Here is a 26,333-nt window from a genome sequence, read left to right on the forward strand (position 1 = left end):
TTCGTGACCAGAATATTGTGGCGTGCCATCGTTTCTCTTTTGATACTTAATGCAGTTAATTCCCCCCCCCCCCCCCCCCCCCCTCTCTCTCTCTCTCTCTCTCTCTCTCTCTCTCTCTCTCATGAGAGAGAGAGAGAGAGAGAGAGAAACTGCTTAAACTACAGTCCGATACAAGGATTATCCCAAAAGTAAGGTCTCCTGTTATTTTTATAAGTACGGAACTCTGTTTGTATCGCAGTTGGACACACTGTTATGAAGAGTGCTTCATGCACTGTGTGTAAACATGAGCACTCCACGCTGAGACACTCATTCTTGGCTTGGCAGCCGTTGAGAATGGAGCTCCCGTTGGATGTTACCGCCAAGTGCGAATTGCGTGCAGTTATTTGGTTTTTGAATGCAAAGGGCACTGCACCAATTGAAATTCATTGCCAATTGACAGAAGTGTATGGTGAGTTGTGCATGGATGTCAAAAATGTTCGTAAGTGACTTAAAGAGATTGCAGCTGGTCGGACGGAAATTCACGACGAACAAAGGAGCGGGAGACCATAAATTTCTGAGGAGAAAGTATTGAAGGTTGAGCAAAGCATGCGTGGAGATTGACGGATCACTCCAGATCTCTGCACGTTGGTTCCTAAGGTTTCCCGAAGCACTGCTCACAGAATTTTAATGGAAACAATGAACTACTGGAAGGTGTGTGCAAGATGGGTGCCACACATGCTGACTAACGGCCACATGCAGCAACGAATTGATGCTTCCCGCGCATTTCTTCACCGCCTTGCAACTGAACAGGACGACTTTCTCGACTCAGCTGTCACGGGTGACGAAACCTGGGCGTACCACTTTACACCTGAGGCCAAGCGGCAATCACGCCAGTGGCGGCATCCTTCTTCACCAAAGCCGCGCAAATTCAAACACACACATTCTGCCTGTAAAGTCGTGACAACCGTTTTTTGGGATCGGCAAGGGGTATTGTTGGTCGACTTTATGCCCACTGGGACCACAATTAACACTGACAGGTACTGTGAGACTCTGAAAAAACTCAAACGGGCAATTCAAAACCGGAAAAAGGGAATGTTGAGCAAGGGCGTACACATTCTCCGTGACAACGTTCGCCCACACATTGCTCGGCAAACCGTTGCTCTCCTGCAACATTTTCAGTGGAACATAATCACCCAGCCACCCTATAGTCCAGTGACTATCACTTTTTCCCTAGGTTAAAAGAACATTTGGCTGGAAAGCAATTCAGCTTAGACGACAAGGTGAAAGAAGAGGTTCATAACTTTCTGAACAGCATGGCGGCAAGCTGGTATGACATGGTCATACAAAAAATGCCACAGCATCTAGAAAAATGCATTGACAGAAATGGTGATTATGTTGAAAAATAGCTAAATGTTCAACCTGTAAACTGATGTAAAGCATTGTAGAAATAAACAGGTCTATGTACTTATAAAAAAAATAGGAGACTTTACTTTTGGGATCACCTTCGTAGTTGGTGTCTGTTACTTGCCACTACAGGGTTGCCAGCTGGTTATATATGACACATAAGCAAGGCAGGTCACTTGGGTCACTCCACAAATGCTCTTAGTATGAAACTCTGATCATATTGGAAATGGTTGCCGTGATATATGTCAGAAATGCGAGATGTTACGTCAGAAGCTGATTTTAAGTGAGCAATGACTAAACTGTGGCAGATGACAAATTTTGTAGCCCCGAATTTGAACTCGTGTCCTAAGTTAACAACAACCTCGTGATGTGCAATGTATCTGAGAAAATGGCAGTCAGCAATCTGTGGCAGAATTAAAAATCATTATTGCTTTGATGACTGTTATTGAAGCTCACCTCAATGAGCAAACCCAAGACAGAAAAAATTCAGTTTCAATACTAAAAGCAAACTGTAATTTCTCGCTACCATTGGTTACCTGAAACTATCCTCAAACTGGTTACACGAGCTGTCACGTTACCAACCTATCATCAGTTCTTGTTGGGACTCAGTTGCAGATTATGGGTGATACAGGCAGATTCCAAACAAAAAAATTAATATTTGGAAGAAAAATAAAGCATTACGATGATGAAAATGATGCAGCAGACAGTAAGAAATTAAAAAAAAAAATTGAACCAATTAATTGAATAAAAATCTTAATCAAACTCTTTTGATTAGATTTAAGAATAAAAAATTCACTATATTTGAAGAGATTCAAACCTGTGAACTTCTACACCTCAAGTTAGTACACTAACCTTTGCACTGCGACACAACCTTGGGTTAGGTAGTTGTTATAGCTGTGGTGACCCAGTCCCAGTGGTGGATTGCAGCCTTCTCAAATTCAGCTTGAGTCAGTGTCATGCAAAGCTTATCTAATGGAAGCTGGTCTCTGTGATTATGGTAACAGTATATGTGACATGAATCACGCTTTGTATGGAAATATCCAGTAGTCTTTCATCAGTGCTGTGAATGAAAAGTGTATGTTTCATTAAGATCATTTTTGTGTGTGTGTGTGTGTGTGTGTGTGTGTGTGTGTGTGGGTGTGGGTGTGGGTGTCGCACACGCAGTTCTTTGGTCATTTGTGTAGAACCTGAAATGAAACTCCATTAAGATATTTTGGCTGAAACACATCCATCCAAATGGAAAAAAAAAAAATTGAAAAACCAACTCTAATGTGACTGACTGACAAGCATTTGACTCAAAATTGATGGGCTCAATGGATGATTGAAAACTGAGCACTTTTCGTCATTGTGTATGTGGTCTGCAAATGCATATTTTCATAGGAATCAAGGAAAGAAACCTCAACATCTGATGCTTATGCGCACATGAGATAATCACTGTTAGGTGAAAGTGCTACTGACATAATGCCCGAGACACATGGTTCGAGAACAGACAACCTGTGTGTTTCCTGCATTCTGCAGTTTAGTTTCTTTTTCCTCTCTTTCTATTTTTCCCATTTTGAAATTGGTAGAAATTCAAGCATTAATAATGTAAGTATATGAATAAAGGATAGTAACATGGCATCCAAATAAATCCTGATAACTTTGCTTTGTCGCGTTTACTCACCTTATCAAATCTCCTCACTTCCTTTCGAACAGCCAGATGGATGCTACTTCATAATATAACATATGAATGTTCGAAACAGATATACTTGTGACACTGAGAACGTCTATTGAATGCAGGCTTCTTGCCAACTACATTATCATTTCCAAAGATTCAGCACCAGACAGACTTAGTATACGTCTAAAATGTCCTCCATTCAGAAATTAATTTTGATGCGTGCCACACCCATGGCGCTGAGTGATAAATTCACAGCAGTCTTGATATAAGGCTTAAAATTTTAATTTTGGACTAATTCAAGTTGTTCGGGAAATTAATTTGCCTACCAAATTATTATTATTACTGATTTACTTGCCTTGTTAACCTAGCTATTCCTACCAGTTTCAATACATAACACTTAAGTGCCTGGCAGAGTATTCATCAAACTACCTTCAGGCTGTTTCTCTACTGTTCCACTTTTGAACAGTGCACGAGAAAAACAAACACTTAAATCTTTCCGTGAGACCTCAGATTTCTCTTATTTTATTACAGTAATCATGCCCCCCCCCCCCCTCCTCCCCCAGCCCCTCCTCCCATTCTCTGTGTGGAGGAGGAAATTGGTGACTGAAATTTCTTGAAAAAATGTCCCCACAACAAAAAACACCTGTATTTTAATGACTGCCTCCCCAACTTGCATATCGTGTGTGACACACTCTCCACTATTTTGAAATAATACAAAATGAGCTGCCCATATTTCAACTCTTTCAATGTCCACCATTAATCTCTTCTGGTAGGGATTCCATACCATGCATGAATACTCCAGAAGAGGATGGGCAGACATAGTGGAGGAAGTCTCTTAAGTAGATCTGTGGCATATGTAGGTTTTATGCCAATAAAACAGTCTTTGGTTTGCCTACTATACACTATTTTCTTTGTGGTTTAAGTTGTTTATAATTATAATACCTAGATATTCAGTTGAATTGACAACTGGTAGATTGGAATGAGTTATTATGTAAAGAAAATTTAATGGATTCCTTTTAGTACTCACATGGATTACCACAGACTTTTCATTTAGAGTCAGTTTTCACATTTTGAGCCATACAGGTATCTTGTCTAAATTATTTACCAATTAGTTTTGATCTTTCGGTGAATTAAGTAGATGGCAAATGATAACAGTAGAAAGGCGGAACACCGAAGAACTCCTTCGAATTGCGGTGTTGGAGGAAGCCTCTTAGAGTTACGTAGGCTGCAAAGAGAATGAATAGGTCAATATTAGAGCAAATAAAACCAGTGTGTTCCCTGGAAGGTCTGATATTAAAACAAAAGCTGACCTACTTTGGACACATCATGAGAAGATGTATTTCACTGGAAAAAACACATACGCTGGGGAAGATTGTAGGACAAGAAGAAGACATCAGAGATAAGATGGATCGATGGCATCCCATTACTTCTATGTTTCAACCTGGAAAACGTACTGGAGAAAGTGCAGGACAGGAGAAATTGGTATGCTTTGGTTCATGGGGTCACGGAGAGTCGGAACCGAATAATTGAATAGAGAGAGAGAGAGAGAGAGAGAGAGAGAGATGATAGCATCTTCTGCAAATGATTGAAGAGTACTGTTCAGATTTTCTCCAACTTTATATGATTATGGAGAACAGGGGCGTGTAACACTTCCTTGGGGAACGTGAGATTTCAGTTCTTTTTACTTGATGACCTCCTGTTAGTTACTATGAACTGTGACCTTTTTGTCAGGAAATCACGAATCCAGTCCCGCAACTGAGACAATACCCCATAGGCATGCAATTTGATTAGAAGCCACTTCTGAGGAAGGATGTCAAAAGTCTTCTGGAAATGTAGAAATATGGAATCAGTGTAAGATGCCCTGTTGATAGCACTAATTACTTCATGTGAATGGAGATGTAGTTGTATTTCACAAGAATGACATTTTCTAAACATGTGCTGACTATGTGAATAGATCAGTTTCTCTAAGGTATTTCATAATGATCAACCACAGTATCCCACCTGAAATGCAAGATATCAGAGACATTTGCTTTTCGAGGCATGCTGCCACAGAATGGTAGGTCTGCAACTGTTTGGTCCTGAGGAAATTGGATAATTTTTTATTTCATCCGTTTCAGTTTATTCAGCTGTAGTGGTTACCAGTTTCAGGCTGACATGCCCAGTCTCAAACCACACACCTTGCTATTAACCGTAATTATTCATACAGCATGGTACCAAAAGTCACAGCAAACTATACAGTGGACAACAAATACTCTAATTGATCTTAGCCTGTGTGTCTGTTGCAACTGACTGACACAATTAACATATCATAAATTTCTTTGAGATGGTAGAGTTCTGTTCACAAATCAACATAGTTTTAGAAAGCATTGCTTGTGGAAAACTCAGTGTGCCCTTTCTCGCTTAATATCCTGCAACCATGGACAAAGGGTAACAGACAGATTCCATATTCCCAGATATTAGCAAAGCATTTGACGTGGCGCTCCACTGCAGACTGTTAACGAAAGTACGGACATATGGAATAGGTTCCCAGATAGGCAAGTGGCTTAAAGACTTCTTAAGTAATAGATCCGATTATGTTGTCCTCGAAGACGAGTGTTCACCCGAGACAGGTATCGTCGTGATTGCTCCAGTGATGTGTGATAGGATTGTTCTCATTTTCTGATGATAAATGATCTGGGCAGCAATCTACAGCTGTTTGCTGTCAGTGCTGTGGTGTACGGGAAGGTATTGTCATTGAGTGACTGTAGGATCACTTAGACAAAATTTATAGTTGGTGTGACGAATAGCAACTGGCTCTAAATTTAGAAAAATGTAAGTTAATTTGGATGAGTAGGAGAAACAATACTGTAATGTTAGAGTACAGCATTAGTGGTGTGCTACAGTTACATTGATTGAAGATCTTAGATATCTGGGAGTAACATCACAGAGCGATATGAAATGGAATGAGCGTGTAAGGGCAGTAACAAGGAAAGAAAATGGTCAGCTTCAGTGTATTGGGGCAATTTAGGGAACTTCTGGTTCACCTGTAAAGGAGACCACGTATAGAGTACTAGTGCTACCCTTTCTCAAGTATTGCTGTAGTGTTAGGGATCTCCACCAAGTCTGGTGAATTCAGATGTGGGCTGCTGGATTTGTTACCAGTAGGGTCTGTCACTTCACAGGCAGTATGGAGATGCTTCGGGAACTCAAATGGGAACCACTGGAGGAAAGGAGATATATATAGGGTCTTTAAATATGTCTGTATGTGTGTGTGCGTGCGTGTGTGCGTGCGTGCGTGCGTGCGTGCGTGCGTGCGCGCGCGCGCGCGCGCGCGCGAGTGAATACATGTCCTTTTTTCCCCCTAAGGTAAGTCTTTCCACTCCCGGGATTGGAATGACTCCTTACCCTCTCCCTTAAAACCCACTTCCTTTCGTCTTTCCCTCTCCTTCCCTCTTTCCTGATGAGGCAACAGTTTGTTGCGAAAGCTTGAATTTTGTGTGTGTGTTAGTGTTTGTTCGTGTGTATATCGACCTGCCAGCGCTTTCGTTCGGTAAGTCACCTCATCTTTGTTTTTATATATAATTTTTCCCACGTGGAATGTTTCCCTTTATATATATATATATATATATATATATATATATATATATATATATATATATATATATATATATAATAAAAAAAACAAAGATGATGTGACTTACCAAACAAAAGCACTGGCAGGTCGATAGACACACAAACACACACACAAAAATCAAGCTTTCGCAACCAACGGTTGCTTCATCAGGAAAGAGGGAAGGAGAGGGAAAGACGAAAGGATGTGGGTTTTAAGGGAGAGGGTAAGGAGTCATTCCAGTCCCGGGAGTGGAAAGACTTACCTTAGGGGGAAGAAAAGACAGGTATACACTCGCGCGCGCGCGCGCACACACACACACACACACACACACACACACACACACACACACACACACACACACACACACATATCCATCCGCACATACACAGTCACAAGCAGACATTTGTAAGGGCAAAAAGTTTTGGCAGAGATGTCAGTCGAGACGGAAGTACAGAGGCAAAGATGTTGTTGAAAGACAGGTGAGGTATGAGCGGCGGCAACTTGAAATTAGCGGAGGTTGAGGCCTGGTGGATAACGAGAAGAGAGGATATACTGAAGGGCAAGTTCCCATCTCCGGAGTTCTGACAGGTTGGTGTTAGTGGGAAGTATCCAGATAACCCGGACGGTGTAACACTGTGCCAAGATGTGCTGGCCGTGCACCGAGGCATGTTAAGCCACAGGGTGATCCTCATTACCAACAAACACTGTCTGCCTGTGTCCATTCATGCGAATGGACAGTTTGTTGCTGGTCATTCCCACATAGAAAGCTTCACAGTGTAGGCAGGCCAGTTGGTAAATCACGTGGGTGCTTTCACACGTGGCTCTGCCTTTGATCGTGTACACCTCCCGGGTTACAGGACTGGAGCAGGTGGTGGTGGGAGGGTGCATCGGACAGGTTTTACACCGGGGGCGGTTACAAGGGTAGGAGCCAGAGGGTAGGGAAGGTGGTTTGGGGATTTCATAGGGATGAACCGAGAGGTTACGAAGGTTAGGTGGACGGCAGAAAGACACTCTTGGTGGAGTGGGGAGGATTTCATGAAGGATGGATCTCATTTCAGGGCAGGATTTGAGGAAGTTGTATCCCTGCTGGAGAGCCACATTCAGAGTCTGATTCAGTCCCGGAAAGTATCCTGTCACAAGTGGGGCACTTTTGTGGTTCTTCTGTGGGAGGTTCTGGGTTTGAGGGGATGAGGAAGTGGCTCTGGTTATTTGCTTCTGCACCAGGTCGGGAGGGTAGTTGCGGGATACGAAAGCTGTTATCAGGTTGTTGGTGTAATGGTTCAGGGATTCCGGACTGGAGCAGATTCGTTTGCCACGAAGACCTAGGCTGTAGGGAAGGGACCGTTTGATGTGGAATGGGTGGCAGCTGTCACAATGGAGGTACTGTTGCTTGTTGGTGGGTTTGATGTGCACGGATGTGTGAAGCTGGCCATTGGACAGATGGAGGTCAACATCAAGGAAAGTGGCATGGGATTTGGAGTAGGACCAGGTGAATCTGATGGAACCAAAGGAGTTGAGGTTGGAGATGAAATTCAGGAGTAGTTCTTCACTGTGAGTCCAGATCATGAAGATGTCATCAATAAATCTGTACCAAACTTTGGGTTGGCAGGCCTGGGTAACCAAGAAGGCTTCCTCTAAGTGACCCACGAATAGGTTGGTGTACGCGGGGGCCATCCTGGCACCCTTGGCTGTTCTCTTTAATTGTTGGTATGTCTGGCCTTCAAAAGTGAAGAAGTTGTGGGTCAGGATGAAGCTGGCTAAGGTAATGAGGAAAGAGGTTTTAGGTAGGGTGGCAGGTAATCAGCGTGAAAGGAAGTGCTCCATTGCAGCGAGGCCCTGGACGTGTGGAATATTTGTGTATAAGGATGTGGCATCAATGGTTACAAGGATGGTTTCCGGGGGTAACACATTGGGTAAGGATTCCAGGCGTTCGAGAAAGTGGTTGGTGTCTTTGATGAAGGATGGGAGACTGCATGTAATGGGTTGAAGGTGTTGATCTACGTAGGCAGAGATACATTCTGTGGGGGCTTGGTAACCAGCTACAATGGGGTGGCCGGGATGATTGGGTTTGTGGATTTTAGGAAGAAGGTAGAAGGTAGGGGTGCGGGGTGTCGGTGGGGTCAGGAGGTTGATGGAGTCAGGTGAAAGGTTTTGCAGGGGGCCTAAGGTTCTGAGGATTCCTTGAAGCTCCGCCTGGACATCAGGAATGGGATTACCTTGGCAAACTTTGTATGTGGTGTAGTCTGTAAGCTGACGCAGTCCCTCAGCCACATACTCCCGATGATCAAGTACCACGGTCGTGGAACCCTTGTCTGCCGGAAGAATGACGATGGATCAGTCAGCCTTCAGATCACGGATAGCCTGGGCTTCAGCAGTGGTGATGTTGGGAGTAGGATTAAGGTTTTTTAAGAAGGATTGAGAGGCAAGGCTGGAAGTCAGAAATTCCTGGAAGGTTTGGAGAGGGTGATTTTGAGGAAGAGGAGGTGGGTCCCGCTGTGACGGAGGATGGAACTGTTCTAGGCAGGGTTCAATTTGGATAGTGTCTTGGGGAGTTGGATCATTAGGAGTAGGAATAGGATCATTTTTCTTCGTGGCAAAGTGATATTTCCAGCAGAGAGTACGAGTGTAGGACGGTAAATCTTTGACGAGGGCTGTTTGGTTGAATCTGGGAGTGGGGCTGAAGGTGACGCCTTTGGATAGGACAGAGGTTTCGGACTGGGAGAGAGGTTTGGAGGAAAGGTTAACTACTGAATTAGGGTGTTGTGGTTCCAGATTGTGTTGATTGGAATTTTGAGGTTTTGGAGGGAGTGGAGCTGGAAGTGGGAGATTGAGTAGATGGCAGAGACTGGGTTTGTGTGCAATGAGAGGAGGTTGAGGTTTGCTGGAAAGGTTGTGAAGGGTGAGTGAGTTGTCTTTCCGGAGGTGGGAAACCTGGAGATTGGATAGTTTTTTGAGGTGGAGGGTGGCATGCTGTTCTAATTTGCGGTTGACCTGTAGGAGGATGCTCTGAACAGCCGGTGTGGATGTGGGAGAGGAAAGATTGAGGACTTTTATTAAGGATAGGAGTTGACGGGTGTGTTGACTGGCTGAGTTGATGTGTAGGTGAAGGATTAGGTGGGTGAGGGCAATGGATTGTTCAGTTTGGAACTGGTATAGGGACTGATGGAAAGAAGGGTTGCAGCCAGAGATGGGAACTTTAAGTGTGAGGCCTTTGGGGGTAATGGCAAATGTCAGACAAGCCTGAAAAAATAAAATATGGGAGCGTAATCTGGCTAGGGCGAAGGCATGTTTGCGGAGGGAATGTAAATAAAACTTAATGGGGTCGTTGTGGGGGTGTTGTGAGGGTGACATGGTATTAGAAGGTGGAAAGTGTAACATGAGGCTGAAATGAAAATGAAAATAAAAATATATGGGGAGAGATAAAGGTGAAGTAGAAAGCAACTGGAGATCTGGTGTGAAATACAGGATATAACAGCGTGGAGAGCTGCATCAGACCAGTCTTTGGACCGAAGACCACCTTCATTCGCTTGCCAAATCTCTCTCTCTTTTCCCCTGACTGCTTCCTCAGTTTACAGATTGAATAAAATAAAGGATATATTGCAACCTTGCCTCATATCCTTTGACTCTTACAGCTGTGCCGAGCTACATAGAAATGAGGCCCTCCGTCAGAATTTTTGAGCTCAATGGGAGGGCCACGTTTTACTAAACTATTGCCCTGGTATGTGTGAGGAATGAATTTGTTTTTCTTCGATTAAGTGCTGTAAATTTACCCTCCCTCACGTCTTTTGTTGATTTTCACTCATTTCATAATAGATTCTTTTAATAAGCTATGAAAAGAGTAAGATTTAAAAATAACTGTTTTACTTATCATCTTTTCTCGTAGTTGGCTCCAGTTCTTCATGTCCAGGGTTTTTTTCTTGAGGCTGAAGTTTTTGACATTGTAGTTTCCAAATGACACAACTGTTGAAGAATTGCCTGTTTTTATCTTGATGTTTATTTTTTTCTCATTTTTCTATCTTGCACTGTCTTTACAATTTCCGCTTCATTATCAAAAACTACATTGTTATTGCCAAACATAAAAACACTTTCGACCACAACCGAGGCGTGTCTACTATTACTCATTCTGCGGTACTAACAGTATTCCAAAGAGTTTACAGATTTGATTGACAAATGAATTTCTATTAATCTGTACCATTATTTTATAAATGAATCCAGAAATAAACATACTAAATATTGTCTGATAGTGCAATTAATAATAGGAATTTTAAGTGTGCCAAATATTTCGTAATTTCAAATGTTTCTAAAAATAAAAGAATATTTTTAACTGTACATATAGACCTAGTACATATTGATTTTAGCGCAAAATATAATACATCGTGTACAAAGTCATATGAAATTCCTTTAGGAAAACAGCTGAGATAATATTAACTTAAGAGTTAAATTCGAAAATAATTTTTGGTATTGGTTACTTCTGTTGAATAAAATTAATTTTAGAGGAGGGTGTCCCTTTACAGTGCTCACTTGCGACATATGTCCATGTGCCATTTAACTACATACTCTAATTGCTAGTCACTGCAAATTACACAGTGATAGATCTCTGATGAGTCTTGGCAGCCTGTGAGAATAAATGTGTTTCATAACAGTCTGTAAACATTATCACAGCTGATTTTCGCGAACAGCATTTTGCAGTTAAGTTGTCTGTTATCTTGAAGAAAAATGTTACTGAAACGTACAGCAGTCTGGAGAGAGCTTAACGGGATTGTGGAATATCTCATCGAACACGTTTCTGATGGCATTGTGCATTCAAAACTGGCTGGGAAAATGTGAATTGTAGGAAGGAGCAGGTGCACCTGGCCTGTTTCTGCCATAAGAGAAACAAAAACCGACACAGCAGGTGCTATTATTTGAGAGGTCTTAGGCCGTACTGTGAGACAGCTCGCACACATCCTCGGGATATCAGTTCGGAGCACTCTCACAGTTCTAGAATGACATTTGGAAATGTCTAGGTTTTGTGCATGATGGATACCGCAACTGTTTACTCCACAGCATGTGCAGGCTCGTGACAATGTGTGGCACTAATGGAAACAATGTGTTGTAAATGAGAGCAGTGCTTGGCGGCGAGGCATCATCACTGCTGATGAAACGTGTGTGTATTGTTGATGTGTTTCGGGTTTGCTTGGGCTGTGTGGTGGTTTTTTACAATTCAGTTCGTGCACCTAACACTGAAATAAGTGGCCACCTGAACACTCGTTTTATATACAATGAATGTGCACCCTGAATATTTGGTCACTGCTAAGTATTATTAATAAGGGTCCAGCTAGTCTGTGCCAGGAATGTGTGTGCCTTCTTGCTCTGACTTAGCTCAGACTTCACCTTCTTACAGGCTGCAAATAAAGCTGCTGAAAATTAACTTCTCATTTTCTCATTCACTCTACTGCATAAATAAGAAGTGAGGTTCAGAATGAGAGTTTCACTCAGCATCGGAGTGTGCGCTGATATGAAACTTCCTGGCAGATTAAAACTGTGTGCCGGACCGAGACTCGAACTCGGGACCTTTGCCTTTCGCAGGCAAGTGCTCTACCATCTGAGCTACTCAAGCACGACTCACGAACCATCCTCACATCTGCCAGTACCTCGCCTCCTACCTTCCAAACTTCACAGAAGCTCTTCTGTGAACCATACAGAACTAGCACTCCTGGAAGAAAGAATATATGGTAGAGCGCTTGCCCGCAAAAGGCAAAGGTCCCGAGTTCGAGTCTCAGTTCGGCACACAGTTTTAATCTGCCAGGAAGTTTCAAGTTATTCTTATATGATCTTCAAAATTACAGCTCGATACATGGTAAATGAGGACAGCTACCAACTCTCATACTGTCTATCTGTACTACAAACATAACAGATCTGATATTCAACTTGATAATTTACATACTACTACTACTACTACAACGTAGTAGGTGAATATGGAATGGGAGTAAGGAATGAAAGAGGAAGCTGCCTGGTAGAATTCTTCACAGCACATAGCTTAATCATAGCTAACACTTGGTTCAAGAATCATGAAAGAAGGTTGTTCATATGGAAAAAGCCTGGAGATACTGGAGGGTATCAGATAGATTATATAATGGTAAGACAGTGATTCAGGAACCAGGTTTTAAATTGTAAGACATTTCCAGGGGCAGATGTGGACTCTGCCCACAATCTATTGATTACGATCTGTAGATTAAATCTGAAGAAACTGCAAAAAGGTGAAAAATTGAGGAGATGGGACCCGGATAAACTGAAAGAACCAGACGTTGTAGAGAGCTTCAGGGAGAGCATTAGGGAACAATTTACAAAAATGGGGGAAAGAAATACAGTAGAAGAATCGGTAGCTGTGAGAGAAGAAATAGTGAAGGGCAGAGGGTGAAGTAGGTAAAAAGATGAGGGTTTATAGAAATCCTTGGGTAACAGAAGATATATTGAATTTAATTGATGAAAGGAGAAAATACAAAAATGCAGTAAATGAATCAGGCAAAAAGGAATACAAATGTCTCAAAAACGAGATTGACAGGAAGTGCAAAATGGCTAAGCAGGGATGGCTAGAGGACAAATGTAAGGATGTAGAGGCCTATCTCACTAGAGGTACGATAGATACTGCCTACAGGAAAATTAAAGAGACCTTTGGAGATAAGAGAATGACTTGTATGAATATCAAGAGCTCAGATGGCAACCCAGTTCTAAGCAAAGAAGGGAAAGCAGAAAGGTGGAAGGAGTATATAGAGGGTCTATACAAGGGCGATGTTCTTGAGGACAATATTATAGAAATGGAAGAGAATGTAGATGAAGATGAAATGGGAGGTATGATATTGTGTGAAGAGTTTGTCAGAGCGCTGAAAGACCTGAGTCGAAACAAGGCCCCGGGAGTAGACAACATTGCATTAGAACTACTGACAGCCTTGGGAGAGCCAGTCCTAACAAAACTCTACCATCTAGTTAGCAAGTGTATGAGACAGGCGAAATACCCTCAGACTTCAAGAAGAATATAATAATTGAAATCGCAAAGAAAGCAGGTGTTGACAGATGTGAAAATTACTGAACTATCAATTTAATAAGCCATGGCTGCAAAATAATAACACGAATTCCTTACAGATGAATGGAAAAACCTGTTAGAAGATCAGTTTGGATTCCATAGAAATGTTGGAACACTTGAGCCAATACTGACCTTATGACTTATCTTAGAAAATAGATTAAGGAAAGACAAACTTACGTTTCTAGCATTTGTAGACTTAGAGAAAGCTTCTGACAATGTTGACTGGAATACTCTCTTTCAAATTTTGAAGGTGGCAGGGGTAAACTACAGGGAGCGAAAGGCTATTTACAATTTGTACAGAAATCAGATGGCAGTTATAACAGTCGACGGGCACAAAAGGGAAGCAATGGTTGGGAAGGGTGTGAGACAGGGTTGTAGCCTATCCCCGATGTTATTCAATCTGTATATTGAGCAAGCAGTGAAGGAAACAAAAGAAAAATTCTGAGTAGGAATTAAAATCCATGGAGAAGAAATAAAAACTTTAAGGTTCGCCGATGACATTGTAATTCTGTCAGTCAGCAAAGGACCTGGAAGAGCAGCTGAACGGAATGGACAGTGTCTTAAAAGAAAGATATAACATGAAGATCAACAAAAGGAAAACGAAGATAATGGAATGTAGCCGAATTAAATTGGGTGATGCTGAGGGAATTAGATTAGGAAATGAGACACTTAAAGTAGTAAAGGAGTTTTGCTATTTGGGGAGCAAAATAACTGATGCTGGTCGAAGTAGAGAGGATACAAAATGTAGACTGGCAATGGCAAGGAAAGCGTTTCTGTAGAAGAGAAATTTGTTAACATCGAGTATTGATTTAAATGTCAAGGAAGTCATTTCGAAAAGTATTTGTATGGAGTGTAGCCATGTATGGAAGTGAAACATGGATGATAAATAGTTTGGACAAGGAGAGAATAGAAGCTTTTGAAATGTGGTGCTACAGAAGAATGCTGAAGATTAGATGGGTAGATCACATAACTAATGAGTAGGTATTGACTAGAATTGGAGAGAAGAGGAGTTTGTGGCACAACTTGACTAGAAGAAGGGATCGGTTGGTAGGACATGTTCTGAGGCATCAATGGATTACAAATTTAGCATTGGAGGGCAGCATGGAGGGTAAAAATCATAGAGGGAAACCAAGAGATGCATACACTAAGCAGATTCAGAAGGACGTAGGTTGCAGTAGGTACTGGGAGATAACGCAGGATAGAGTAGCATGGAGAGCTGCATCAAACCAGTCTCTGGACTGAAGACCACAACAACAATAATTTACATATTTATTATCTTTGACATTTTGCATTTCCACACCACCCCTCTGTGGACCTAGTATCTCTTCCACAACAGGTAGGGTCGAATGACTGTTACCCACTTCTGTACAGTCACTGGATTGTTAGCTCTGGTATCAGCACCCACGATTTAAAACACCTCCCAACAGTGAGGTGCTCACCACCTATCGACCACTCTCTGTCACAAACATCTATTCTTTGACATATCTACTTACGGAAGTGATACCTCTCATTTGAGGAATGGGATGTATCGCTAGACTGTTACGACCCAAAGATGAAGCGGAGCAGTGCAGTATTTATGCAACACGGTCAATTCCCATCACAAAAGGCATGAGTGGAGAAGTTGACAAGTAAGGCAGTGTTGAACTACAGGGTGATTCAAAAAGAATACCACAACTTTAGGAATTTAAAACTCTGCAATGACAAAAGGCAGAGCTAAGCAGTATCTGTCGGCGAATTAAGGGAGCTATAAAGTTTCATTTAGTTGTACATTTGTTCGCCATTTCAGCCAATAAAGTTTTTGGTCCCTTTTTCTTCGAAGGTGCTACTGTAACTGGACTACAGTATCTGGAGATGTTAGAGAATTGGCTGTTCCCTCAGCTCGAACAAGAAGCACAACAATTCATATTTCAGCAGGATGGAGCGCCACCACATTGGCACTTATCTGTCCGTAACTACCTGAACGTCAACTACCCGATCGGCCGCCAGGCAGCCCGTGACAGAGCACTTCATCACTGGCCTCCAAGAAGCCCTGATCTTACCCCCTGCGATTTTTTCTTATGGGGGTATGTTAAGGATATGGTGTTTCGGCCACCTCTCCCAGCCACCATTGATGATTTGAGACGAGAAATAACAGCAGCTATCCAAACTGTTACGCCTGATATGCTACAGAGAGTGTGGAACGAGTTGGAGTATCGGGTTGATATTGCTCGAGTGTCTGGAGGGGGCCATATTGAACATCTGTGAACTTGTTTTTGAGTGAAAAAAAACCTTTTTAAATACTCTTTGTAATGATGTATAACAGAAGGTTATATTATGTTTCTTTCATTAAATACACATTTTAAAAGTTGTGGTATTCTTTTTGAATCACCCTGTATTTTTGAACACCGTGCGATCCTGTACGCTCACAGAGTTTCAAGACGCACTACAGTTACTGCTGATTACTCTAAGAACATCCTGAAGTAACTGGTAAAGGCTTAAGACCACAAAAAGTGAAGGAACCCCATTGGACAATGGAAGCTTCATCACGGTGGCACCAGGACACATGCTGCTAGTGCTGTTATTGAGATCCTATTCCAAAAATGCATCTCTATGCTACACAATCTGCCTTGTAGTCACGACTTGGCTTTGTTTGACTTATCTTAGCTCAGTGGCTGAAAAGGAAGTTAGGATGTGTCAGTTTGATAAGACTAAGGCAGTGAAAGATTTATAGCTGACCTTGAAGAGGATGCCCAGGTCTCCCAGGAATGGAAAAGGCGGCGGGGCAAGTGCACTGCATGGGGGTTGGCAGAAATAAGTCTGTATGAACAATTTTTTCAAATAAATTGTTGTGTGAGCATTAGTGCGAGTCTGAAATAAACCTGGCAGGTGAAATACCTACAGAGTTAAAAAGAATGTAATAATTTCAGTTCGAAAAAACACTAACACTTTCTTACAAGAGCATTATTTTTAACCTATTTCTACAACATAACATAACATAACATCAAATCTTGTGTGTGAAAGTAACTGGCTGTAAATGCTGTTGATCTCACAGTATGTTTTTCTTAGTGTCTACATCTACATATATACTCCGCTAGCCACCAAGCAGTGTGTGGCAGAGGGCACAATTCGCGCCAAAGTCATATTTCCCCCCCTCTGTTCCACTCGTGGATCGCGCGAGGGAAAAACGACTGTCTGAACGCCTCAGTACGAGCTCTAATTTCCCTTATCTTTGAATGGTGATCATTACGCGATTTGAAAGTATATGCTGTACATCCTCGGTCAAGATAGGATTTCGAAATTTAGTGAGCAGTCCCTTCTGTTTAGCGCGCCGTCTATCTGCAAGTGTGACCCACTTCAAACTTTCTATGAGATTTGTAATGCTCTCACGATGGCTAAATGTACCAGTCACGAATCTTCCCGCTCTTCTTTGGACCTTCTCAGTCTCTTGCATCGGACCCAACTGGTAAGGGTCCCATACAGACGAACAATACTCCAAGACTGGACGAACTAACGTATTGTAAGCTATGTCCTTTTTTGAAGGACTGCATCGCTTCAGGATTCTACCAATAAACCGATATCTAGAGTTCGCCTTACCCGTTACTTGCGTAATCTGATCATTCCATTTGAGATCATTTCGAATAGTCACAGCCAGATACTTGACTGATGTTACCGCTTCCAAAGACTGGGCATTTATTTTGTACTCGTACATTAATGGGGATTTTCGCCTTGTTATACGCAGTAGGTTACACTTACTAATATTGAGAGATAACAGCCAGTCATTACACCACGCATTTATTTTGTGCAAATCCTCAATCATTTGTTCACAACTTTCGTGTGATACTAGTTTCCTGTAGACCACAGCATCATCGGCAAACAGCCTAATGCCGCTGTCAGTACCATCAACCAGATCGTTTATGTAAATCGTAAAAAGCAGCGGACCTGTTACGCTGCCCTGGGGCACACCTGATGTTACGCTTGTTTCTGTTGAAGTCAACCCGTTCAGCACGACATACTGCTCTCTGTCTGTTAGAAAACTTTCTATCCAAACGCATATGTCGTCGGATAGACCGTAAGCGCGCACTTTTTGTAGCAAGCGACAGTGCGGAACAGAGTCGAACGGGTTTCGAAAGTCGAGGAATGTGGCATCAACCTGGGAGCCGGTATCTAGAGCCTGTTGTATATCATGCACAAAGACGGCCAGCTGTGTCTCGCATGACCGCTGTTTCCTAAAACCACACTGGTTTCTGCAGATGACCTTCTCAGAGTCTAGAAAGGTCATTATGTCTGAATACAAAATATGTTCCACGATTCTACAGCAAATTGATGTTGGTGAAATTGGCCAGTAATTATTTGCATCCATTTTCTACCCTTTTTATAGATTGCTATGACCTGGACCTTGTTCCAGTCCCATGGAACTTTCCACTGTTCCAATGATCTCTGATAGATGACAGATAAGAATGGGGCTATATTTGTAGCATAGTTAACATATAATCTTATGGGGATACCGTCTGGGGCAGATGCCTTCCTGGCGTCTAAGGATCTCAACTGTTTTACAATCCCAGATGCACTAAACACTATGTCAGCCATCCTTGCATTTGTTCAATAAATGAAAAGGGGAATGGTGCTGTATTAAATCTTCTTAATTGCTTGAACATTGCCACCACCACCACCACCACCACCACCACCACCACCACCACCATGTGTGTCCTCTTATATGTCTCGAAACTAAGCAGCAATCAACTGTTTGCGTCTTCAAAGATGAACCGAAGCCAACAAAAATGATTTGTTGGTGAAATACTTCCAAGAAAATGAAGGCTTGTTTTTTCTGTTACACTGCTGTAGGGGGTCAGAGAAGAGGTGACACTGAATGGTATCGATAAATTCGGCAAAGCCGACCAAACACTTTGCATCATTCTTCACATAATGATGACAACTTTTTCGGAGCAAATCACTGAAGGATCGGTTGACACAAAGTAAAACTATGGAATCAATGTCTCATTTCTGTCTTTATTTTAATTTCCTGGCCACTCTTTTTGTCCCATTTTTTGTGAGATAGCAAATGCATCAGCAACGATTTTAATTGCCTGAAGAAGCTGTTGAACTCCTTAAAAGCCAATTTTTTCAAGGTACTAACAACCGAGATAAAAAATGTTTGCAGAATTTGTTTGCACACGTGCAAGAGTATATAAATGTCAAGGATAGATATTTTTTCAAACACTAGAATTAGTTATGAAATAATTTTTTCATTCAGTTGTTTACATTTCAAAAACTCTTTATATTATAAGGTAACTTAGCATATAATCTTCCTCGAAGGTTTTTCGATAGTTATTTATTGTTTTTTGAGCAGTAGAAAGTGTACGTTGGAATATCGACAATATTAAAAAAAAGTAGATTGCTGTTCAGTCTTTTCGTCATTCTTATCTTTAACTCAGTGTCAGTAGCAATCTATACTTTTCAGAATATTGTTAATTACACTGGGGTGACAAAAGTCGTGGGATATTTCCTAATATACATTGTCTGTGATGAGAGGTGATGCCACAGTGCAGCAACTCGATGTGGCGTGGACTCGACAATTCGTTGGAAGTTCCCTGCAGAAATATTTAGCTGTGCAGCCTCCTTAGCTGTCTGTAATTGCAAAAGTGTTGCCAGTGCAGGATTTTGAGCACAAACTGACCTCTCGATTATGTCCCGTAAATGTTTGACGAGAACTGGGTCGGGGGATCTGGGTGGCCGAGTTATTTGCTCGAATTGTCCAGAATGTTGTCGAAACCAGTCGCGAACAGCTGTGGCACGGTGCACTGTCGTTGACAAAAATTCCATCGTTACTCGGGAACGTGAAGTCTGTGAATGGCTGGAAATGGTCTCCAAGTAGCTGAACACAAGCGAGGATCCTGTCCATTCCGTGCAAGCGCAGCTCACACCATTATGGAGCGACCACCAGCTTGCACAGAGCCTTTATGACAGCTTATGGCTTTGTGGGGTCTCCCCCTCTTACCAACAGAGATCAGGACTTGTCCGACTAGACCACTGTTTTCCAGCTATCTGTGGGCCAACATATATGGTCATTAGCTCAGAAGAGGTGCTGGAGACGTTGCCGTACTCTTAGCAAAGGCACTCGCATCGATTGGCTGCTGCGGTAGCCCATTAATGTAGAGATGGGTCGAACTCATTCATTCCCGTGAACTACTTCATTCATTTCACTCTTTGCCGTGAAGCGTTCAAATGACGTAGTTCATTAATGAAGTACGGAAGCGTGATGAAGTTGCCCAGTTCGCCGCTCAGCTGCAGCTACACTCGCTTCGCCTCGTTCGTACAATAAAGCTTCCTAATACATCATAATTTTACCAACAGATGGCCGAACTATGCCGCGTCTGAGTTAACTTGAGTACAGCGTGGTCAAAAGGGACAAAGGAAAGATAAACAGAGAAGTCTGTCACATATAAAGAAGGTATTACATTTAATCTTGCTCGACATTTTCTCATGAAACGCCCCAAAAATTCTTTACCTGCCAAATGAAACATTATTTGTTGTATTCATGGACTGAAAACTAGGGCTAGCAACGAAATGCCGTCCAATTTTATGTTCCTTTTAAAATTTAATCCAAAATAGAATGAGTATGTTTACCACTGTCACGAAATCTATATACCTACATTAAGTAATTATTCAGAAGTTTTCCTGTAGATTTTATTTTTATTGAGAATAATAACCCTCCAGATTCAAAATGTAAACTGTCACCTGTAGTCATTGGTATGATTTCAGGTAAAATCCCTCTTTCAGTGTTATTAACAAACCTTTTATTTTCATGTTGGCAGTGCGTGCTCACACAGCCAGCCTCTTCGTTTGTGTCTTTAATATTCATTTGTCTGCAAGTGCTGCCAACGGTAGGCTACCCGTAGACACGAAGTTTAACTGCACAAATAGTAACGGGTAATGATGTCAGCACTGCAAGAAGCAGCTGACGCTGCCTTCCCCTCGCCCCTCACCTTCCCAAGCCCTCGTAAACCTATTGTTCCGCACAAACACCGCGCGATTAGTCGACAGGCAGTAGAGGGAGGACTGAAGTGAAGGGAGGATGAGTGACGTAGCACCGATGTAGTGGGAGAGGGAGAGGGGAAGAGAGTGAGTGAACTAGAAAATAGTGTGGAGTGTGCTATCTGAAGAGTTTCAAGTACCAGTTCATTCAAATTGAGTGGTTAGTTCACACTTCACTGGAGTAAAGCATTCATTTGAACGACTCATTCACGAGCTCCCCATCACTACATTAATATCAAATTTCTGTGCTTTGTTCTAACAGATACAGTTGTCGTATACCTTGCATTGAATTCTGCAGTTATTTGACAGCTAAGCCGCTGCTCTTGGTTGTTAAGTGAAGACCGTCTGCCACTACATTGTCTGTGGTGAGAGGTGATGCCTGAAACTTGGTATTCTCGGTGCACTCTTGACACTGTGGATATCGAGTTCCCTAATGATTTCCGAAATGGAATGTCCCATGCATTTAGCTCTGACTACCATTGCGCATTCAAAATCTGTCGATTCCCGTCCCGTGGCTATAATCGCATCACGAACGTTTTCACATGTCACTTGAGTACAAATGACAGCTCCGCAAATGCACTGTCCTTTTATTCCTTGTTTTTGTGATACTACCACATTCTGTATATGTGCGTTTTGCTATCCCAAGTTTTTTATCACACCAGTGTAATTGTTTTGTACATTTAAATTAGAGTTTTTGCTTACATCACTTTCTTTAGACCACGTGTTTAAAAATAGTCTTGTTATTCCAGTATGTCTGGTAATCCGGCATTGGCTGATCCTCGACCGTGCTGGATTATCGAGGTCCTACTTTAGAATGATTATTACCAAAAACTATTTTTAAATATTTTTGCAAAAATCTGACAAGTATTGTCATTATACACGTACGCAGTATAAGAGAACGCATCTCCTGTCGCAGGGCAGAACAAGGCTCGGCCGTGCCCGTTCCGGGTGGACCGCGCGTCGTGCCTCTGCTCGAGCCTGATCGACAGCCCGACGGACGCGGAGGCGGTGGCGCAGTTTGCCGCGGGGAGGCCGGACGACCAGAAGCGGCTGTTTGAGTGCCGCGGGGAGGCCACCTGCACCTACCTGCACGACGTCCAGAGCTACCTGGAAACCAAGCAGCCGGACATCGCGGAGGAGTGCCCCGTCTTCCGCACCCGCGGTCACTGCCCCTGGGGTCTGTCGTGCCGGTGAGTGATTCGCTGCAGCATTGGAACTTTTCCGTACCCTCTTGTGCTGGTGCATCTGTAAGGGACAACAAAATGAAAACCAAACACCTACCACAACCGGACCCTGGAATGGTTCCATTCAAAAGTAATTACGACATGCATTAAGACATTTATCCCGTGGCGAGACGAGAAGATCGATTGCTGTTTCGTAAAATCGTGCTCACCTGCTGACGGATCCACAGTTGCACTCACTATTGCAATTCGTCGTCCAACTGAAACTGACATTCACAAACAGTCAAACCCCGCTTTTACACTTTACAAGGGACTTCAAAATAATGGTGTAAAATGCGGGAAAATGTAAAATTCGGGAAATAACGTTTTATGGTGTAAAAGTTACATGTAGGATACCCCCTTGCATATTATGTATGATATATGTACGTAACAGGAATTAAAAGACTTGTTAGGGACTTGTTTATTATCTAATGAAGGTTTACCATCTAATAAAAACCACTGATAACCGTCTGAGAAGTAGGAACGTCTGATTCAGTTTCACATATCATAATCGGTGTTTTTCAAAGCCAGCAACTATCATTCATTATTTAAATAATGAAATACTGCACTAATTACGTATTTTTTTCATGCTTAGCACGACACAATTGGAGAAATTTTTCTTGTTGTCAAGTGCAAATATGTACATAAGTATTTTTTTGCTGTGTTCGAATGTGTGTTGTTCTGCGTCTCATCCACTGTAGTGAACTTATTCAGGTATCAAGTAACGTGCCTCCTCAGTTATGTGGAAAACCACACACACATGCAAACTATCACTCACATTCTTTGTTTGTGTAACAAAAAAAAAATATATCTAGAAACAAAGATGATGTGACTTACCGAACGAAAGTGCTGGCAGGTCGATAGACACACAAACAAACACACGAAATTCAAGCTTTCGCAACAAACTGTTGCTTCGTCAGGAAAGAGGGAAGGAGAGGGAAAGACGAAAGGATGTGGGTTTTAAGGGAGAGGGTAAGGAGTCATTCCAATCCCGGGACTGGAAAGACTTACCTTGGTGGAGAAAAAAGGACAGGTATACACTCGCACACACACACACACACATCCATCCGCACATACACAGACACAAGCAGACATTTGTAAAGGCAAAGAGTTTGGGCAGAGATGTCAGTTGAGGTGGAAGTGCAGAGGCACCTGTACCAGGTCGGGAGGGTAGCAAATAACCAGAGCCACTTCCTCATCCTCTCAAACCCAGAACCTCCCACGGAAGAACCACAAAAGTGCCCCACTTGTGACAGGATACTTTCCGGGACTGGATCAGACTATGAATGTGGCTCTCCAGCAGGGATACAACTTCCTCAAATCCTGCCCTGAAATGAGATCCATCCTTCATGAAATCCTCCCCACTCCACCAAGAGTGTCTTTCCGCCGTCCACCTAACCTTCGTAACCTCTCAGTTCATCCCTATGAAATCCCCAAACCACCTTCCCTACCCTCTGGCTCCTACCCTTGTAACCGCCCCCAGTGTAAAACCTGTCCCGTGCACCCTCCCACCACCACCTACTCCAGTCCTGTAACCCAGAAGGTGTACACGATCAAAGGCAGAGCCACGTGTGAAAGCACCCACGTGATCTACCAACTGACCTGCCTACACTGTGAAGCCTTCTATGTGGGAATGACCAGCAACAAATTGTCCATTCACATGAATGGACACAGGCAGACAGTGTTTGTTGGTAATGAGGATCACCCTGTGGCTAAACATGCCTTGGTGCACCGCCAGCACATCTTGGCACAGTGTTACACTGTCCGGGTTATCTGGATACTTCCCACTAACACCAACCTGTCAGAACTCCGGAGATGGGACCTTGCCCTTCAGTATATCCTCTTTTCTCGTTATCCGCCAGGCCTCAACCTCCGCTAATTTCTATTTGCCGCCGCTCCTACCTCACCTATCTTTCAACAACATCTTTGCCTCTGCACTTCCGCCTCGACTGACATCTCTGCCCAAACTCTTTGCCTTTAGAAATGTTTTCTTGTGTCTGTGTATGTGCTGATGGATATGTGTGTGTGTGCGAGTGTATACCTGTCCTTTTTTCCCCCAAGGTAAGTCTTTCCGGTCCCGGGATTGGAATGACTCCTTGCCCTCTCCCTTAAAACCCACATCCTTTCGTCTTTCCCTCTCCTTCCCTCTTTCCTGATGAAGCAACAGTTTGTTGCGAAAGCTTGAATTTCGTGTGTTTGTTTGTGTGTCTATCGACCTGCCAGCACTTTTGTTCGGTGAGTCACATCATCTTTGTTTTTAGATATGTTTTTCCCACGTGGAATGTTTCCCTCTATTATATTCATATCATTAATAAAAAATAAATAAATACGTAAATACTGCACTTGACAATGAGAATACATTCTCGAAACACATTTTGCTCAGCATGAATAAAATACGTAACCCACATTGCGTTTAAACTAAAAGAAAAGAAAAGAAAAGAAAAATAATAAATTCAATAAATGCAATAATAAATCTTTGTTTTGTTGTGTAAGAAGATGTAGAGCGTGGTGGTGGCTTTAATGAAGGTTGGGAAAAAGACAAGATTGATTACATTTTTTTCAAATTTGTGAATAGTTTTTTTGTGTTTTTTTCAAAAGTATATAAATATGGCTTACCTGGTTACTACAGCAATGCCTTCAGTTTGACCAAGGTGCGTGGTTCTCCTTTGTTTTAGTTGGTCGAATAATTCTTCAAATTATTTTTGAGGTCTACTCAATTATTTGTTTTGGTTTCTGCAACACAAGGGAAGGGTACCATAGGATTTGCAGCATAACCATTTCTTCCAGTGTGGTATCATCTTTTTCACCTGTCTGTGATGGTTGTTCTGTTGGACTTCATCTCAAAATCTGTAATAGTCACCTTAAAATCTGGAATTTATATCTTTGCTGCACCACATTTTTGTGTAATTTTTGTGTATAACTTTCCTTGCTAATTTTGAATTAACAAATGGTATATTCTCTTCGTCATTACATGCCTGTATCACATTAAATGGCTGCCTTCATTTCTTCACTATACAGGAGATAGTTACAGTAATATTTTCAGGGTTTATTTTCTGTGTCTTCCACCATGCCTTCATTTCTTCACTATACAGGAGATAGTTACAGTAATATTTTCAGGGTTTATTTTCTGTGTCTTCCACCATGCATCTGCTGTTAAAATAACTGTTCTTTGAAAGTCTGCCCATCTACAAGGTAATGTGGTGATCCAAAGAATACATATTTCCACATCAGAGCAGTTATTTCCTGTTACGAAGCTGCTGTGATTGATGTCTTGTGCTGAAAATTCACGTATCCCTTCAATACAGCTCACTGAGAGCAAAATAAAAATGAAACATTTGTCCGTGTTTTATAGTCAATATGCTATTTTATGTTACCATTTTCTTATTACATAAATAACTTTTGGTTGTACCAAGCAGTGGAAACTCCACGTGGGGACAATAACAATGTTATGAAAAGGACAAATTGCTGCTCACCGTATCATTTCATCTCCTTTTCACCGCAAAGATGCTTCTGTCACTTTTGTGTCATTGGATAGAAAGACCTGCAACAGGTGACCATATAACTGTAGGTGGCGTCTCCTGGCCAATAACGCCATATGATCATTTTATCACTAGACAAACTAAAAATTAGCATTAATAAATTTTATTATAGAAATGGAAGAGGTCATAGGTGAAGGGGAGATGGGAGACATGACACTCTGAGAAGAATTTGACAGAGCACTGAAAGACTAAGTGGAAACAAGGTCCTGTGAGTATACAATATTCTGTTAGACCTACTGATAGCCTTGGGAGCCTATGACAAAACTCTCCCATCAGGTGTGCAAGATATGTTAGACAGGTGAAGTATCTCAGACTCAAGAAGTATGCAGTAATTCCAGGTTTAAAAATAATAAAATAAAATACAAGTGCTGGAAGGATGTAAATTATTGAACTATGAGTTTAATGAGACTTGGTTGCAAAATACTAACATAAGAATGGAGAAACTGCTAGAAGCAGAACTCGGGGAAGATCAGTTTGGATTTCAGAGAAATGTAGAAACTCACAAACCAATACTGATCCTACGACTTATCTTAGAAGATAGGTTAAGGAAAGGCAAACCTACATTTATAGAATTTGTAGACTTGGAGGTAGCTTTTGACAGTTTTACTGGAATACTCTCTTTGAAGGTCTTCAAATAGTAGGGGTAAAATACAGGGAACAAAAGGTTATTAACAACTTGCACAGAAACCAGACGGCAGTAATAAAGAGTTGAAGGGCATGAATGGGAAGCTGTGGTTGAGAAGGGAGTGAGATAAGGTTGTAGCCTATCCCTAATGTTATTCAATCTGTACATTGAACAAGCAGTAAAGGAAACCAAAGAAAAATTTGGAATAGGGATTAAAGTTCAAGGAGAAGAAATAAAACCTTT

The 26,333-nt window shown here is 42.0% G+C and overlaps 1 protein-coding gene across 1 annotated transcript in view; it reads left to right on the top strand.

Annotated features, from left to right (window-relative positions):
* The window catches only part of LOC124553688 (tRNA-dihydrouridine(47) synthase [NAD(P)(+)]-like), a 226,826-nt gene that overhangs the window by 47,408 nt on the left and 153,085 nt on the right, over window positions 1–26,333 (top strand). The window contains exon 3 of the mRNA XM_047127588.1: window positions 21,623–21,896. Within this exon, the coding sequence (XP_046983544.1) occupies window positions 21,623–21,896 (274 nt within the window). The remainder of the gene's footprint in view (window positions 1–21,622; window positions 21,897–26,333) is intronic.

Source organism: Schistocerca americana, chromosome 11 (assembly GCF_021461395.2).
Source record: "Schistocerca americana isolate TAMUIC-IGC-003095 chromosome 11, iqSchAmer2.1, whole genome shotgun sequence".
NCBI classification, from domain to species: Eukaryota; Metazoa; Arthropoda; class Insecta; order Orthoptera; family Acrididae; genus Schistocerca; species Schistocerca americana.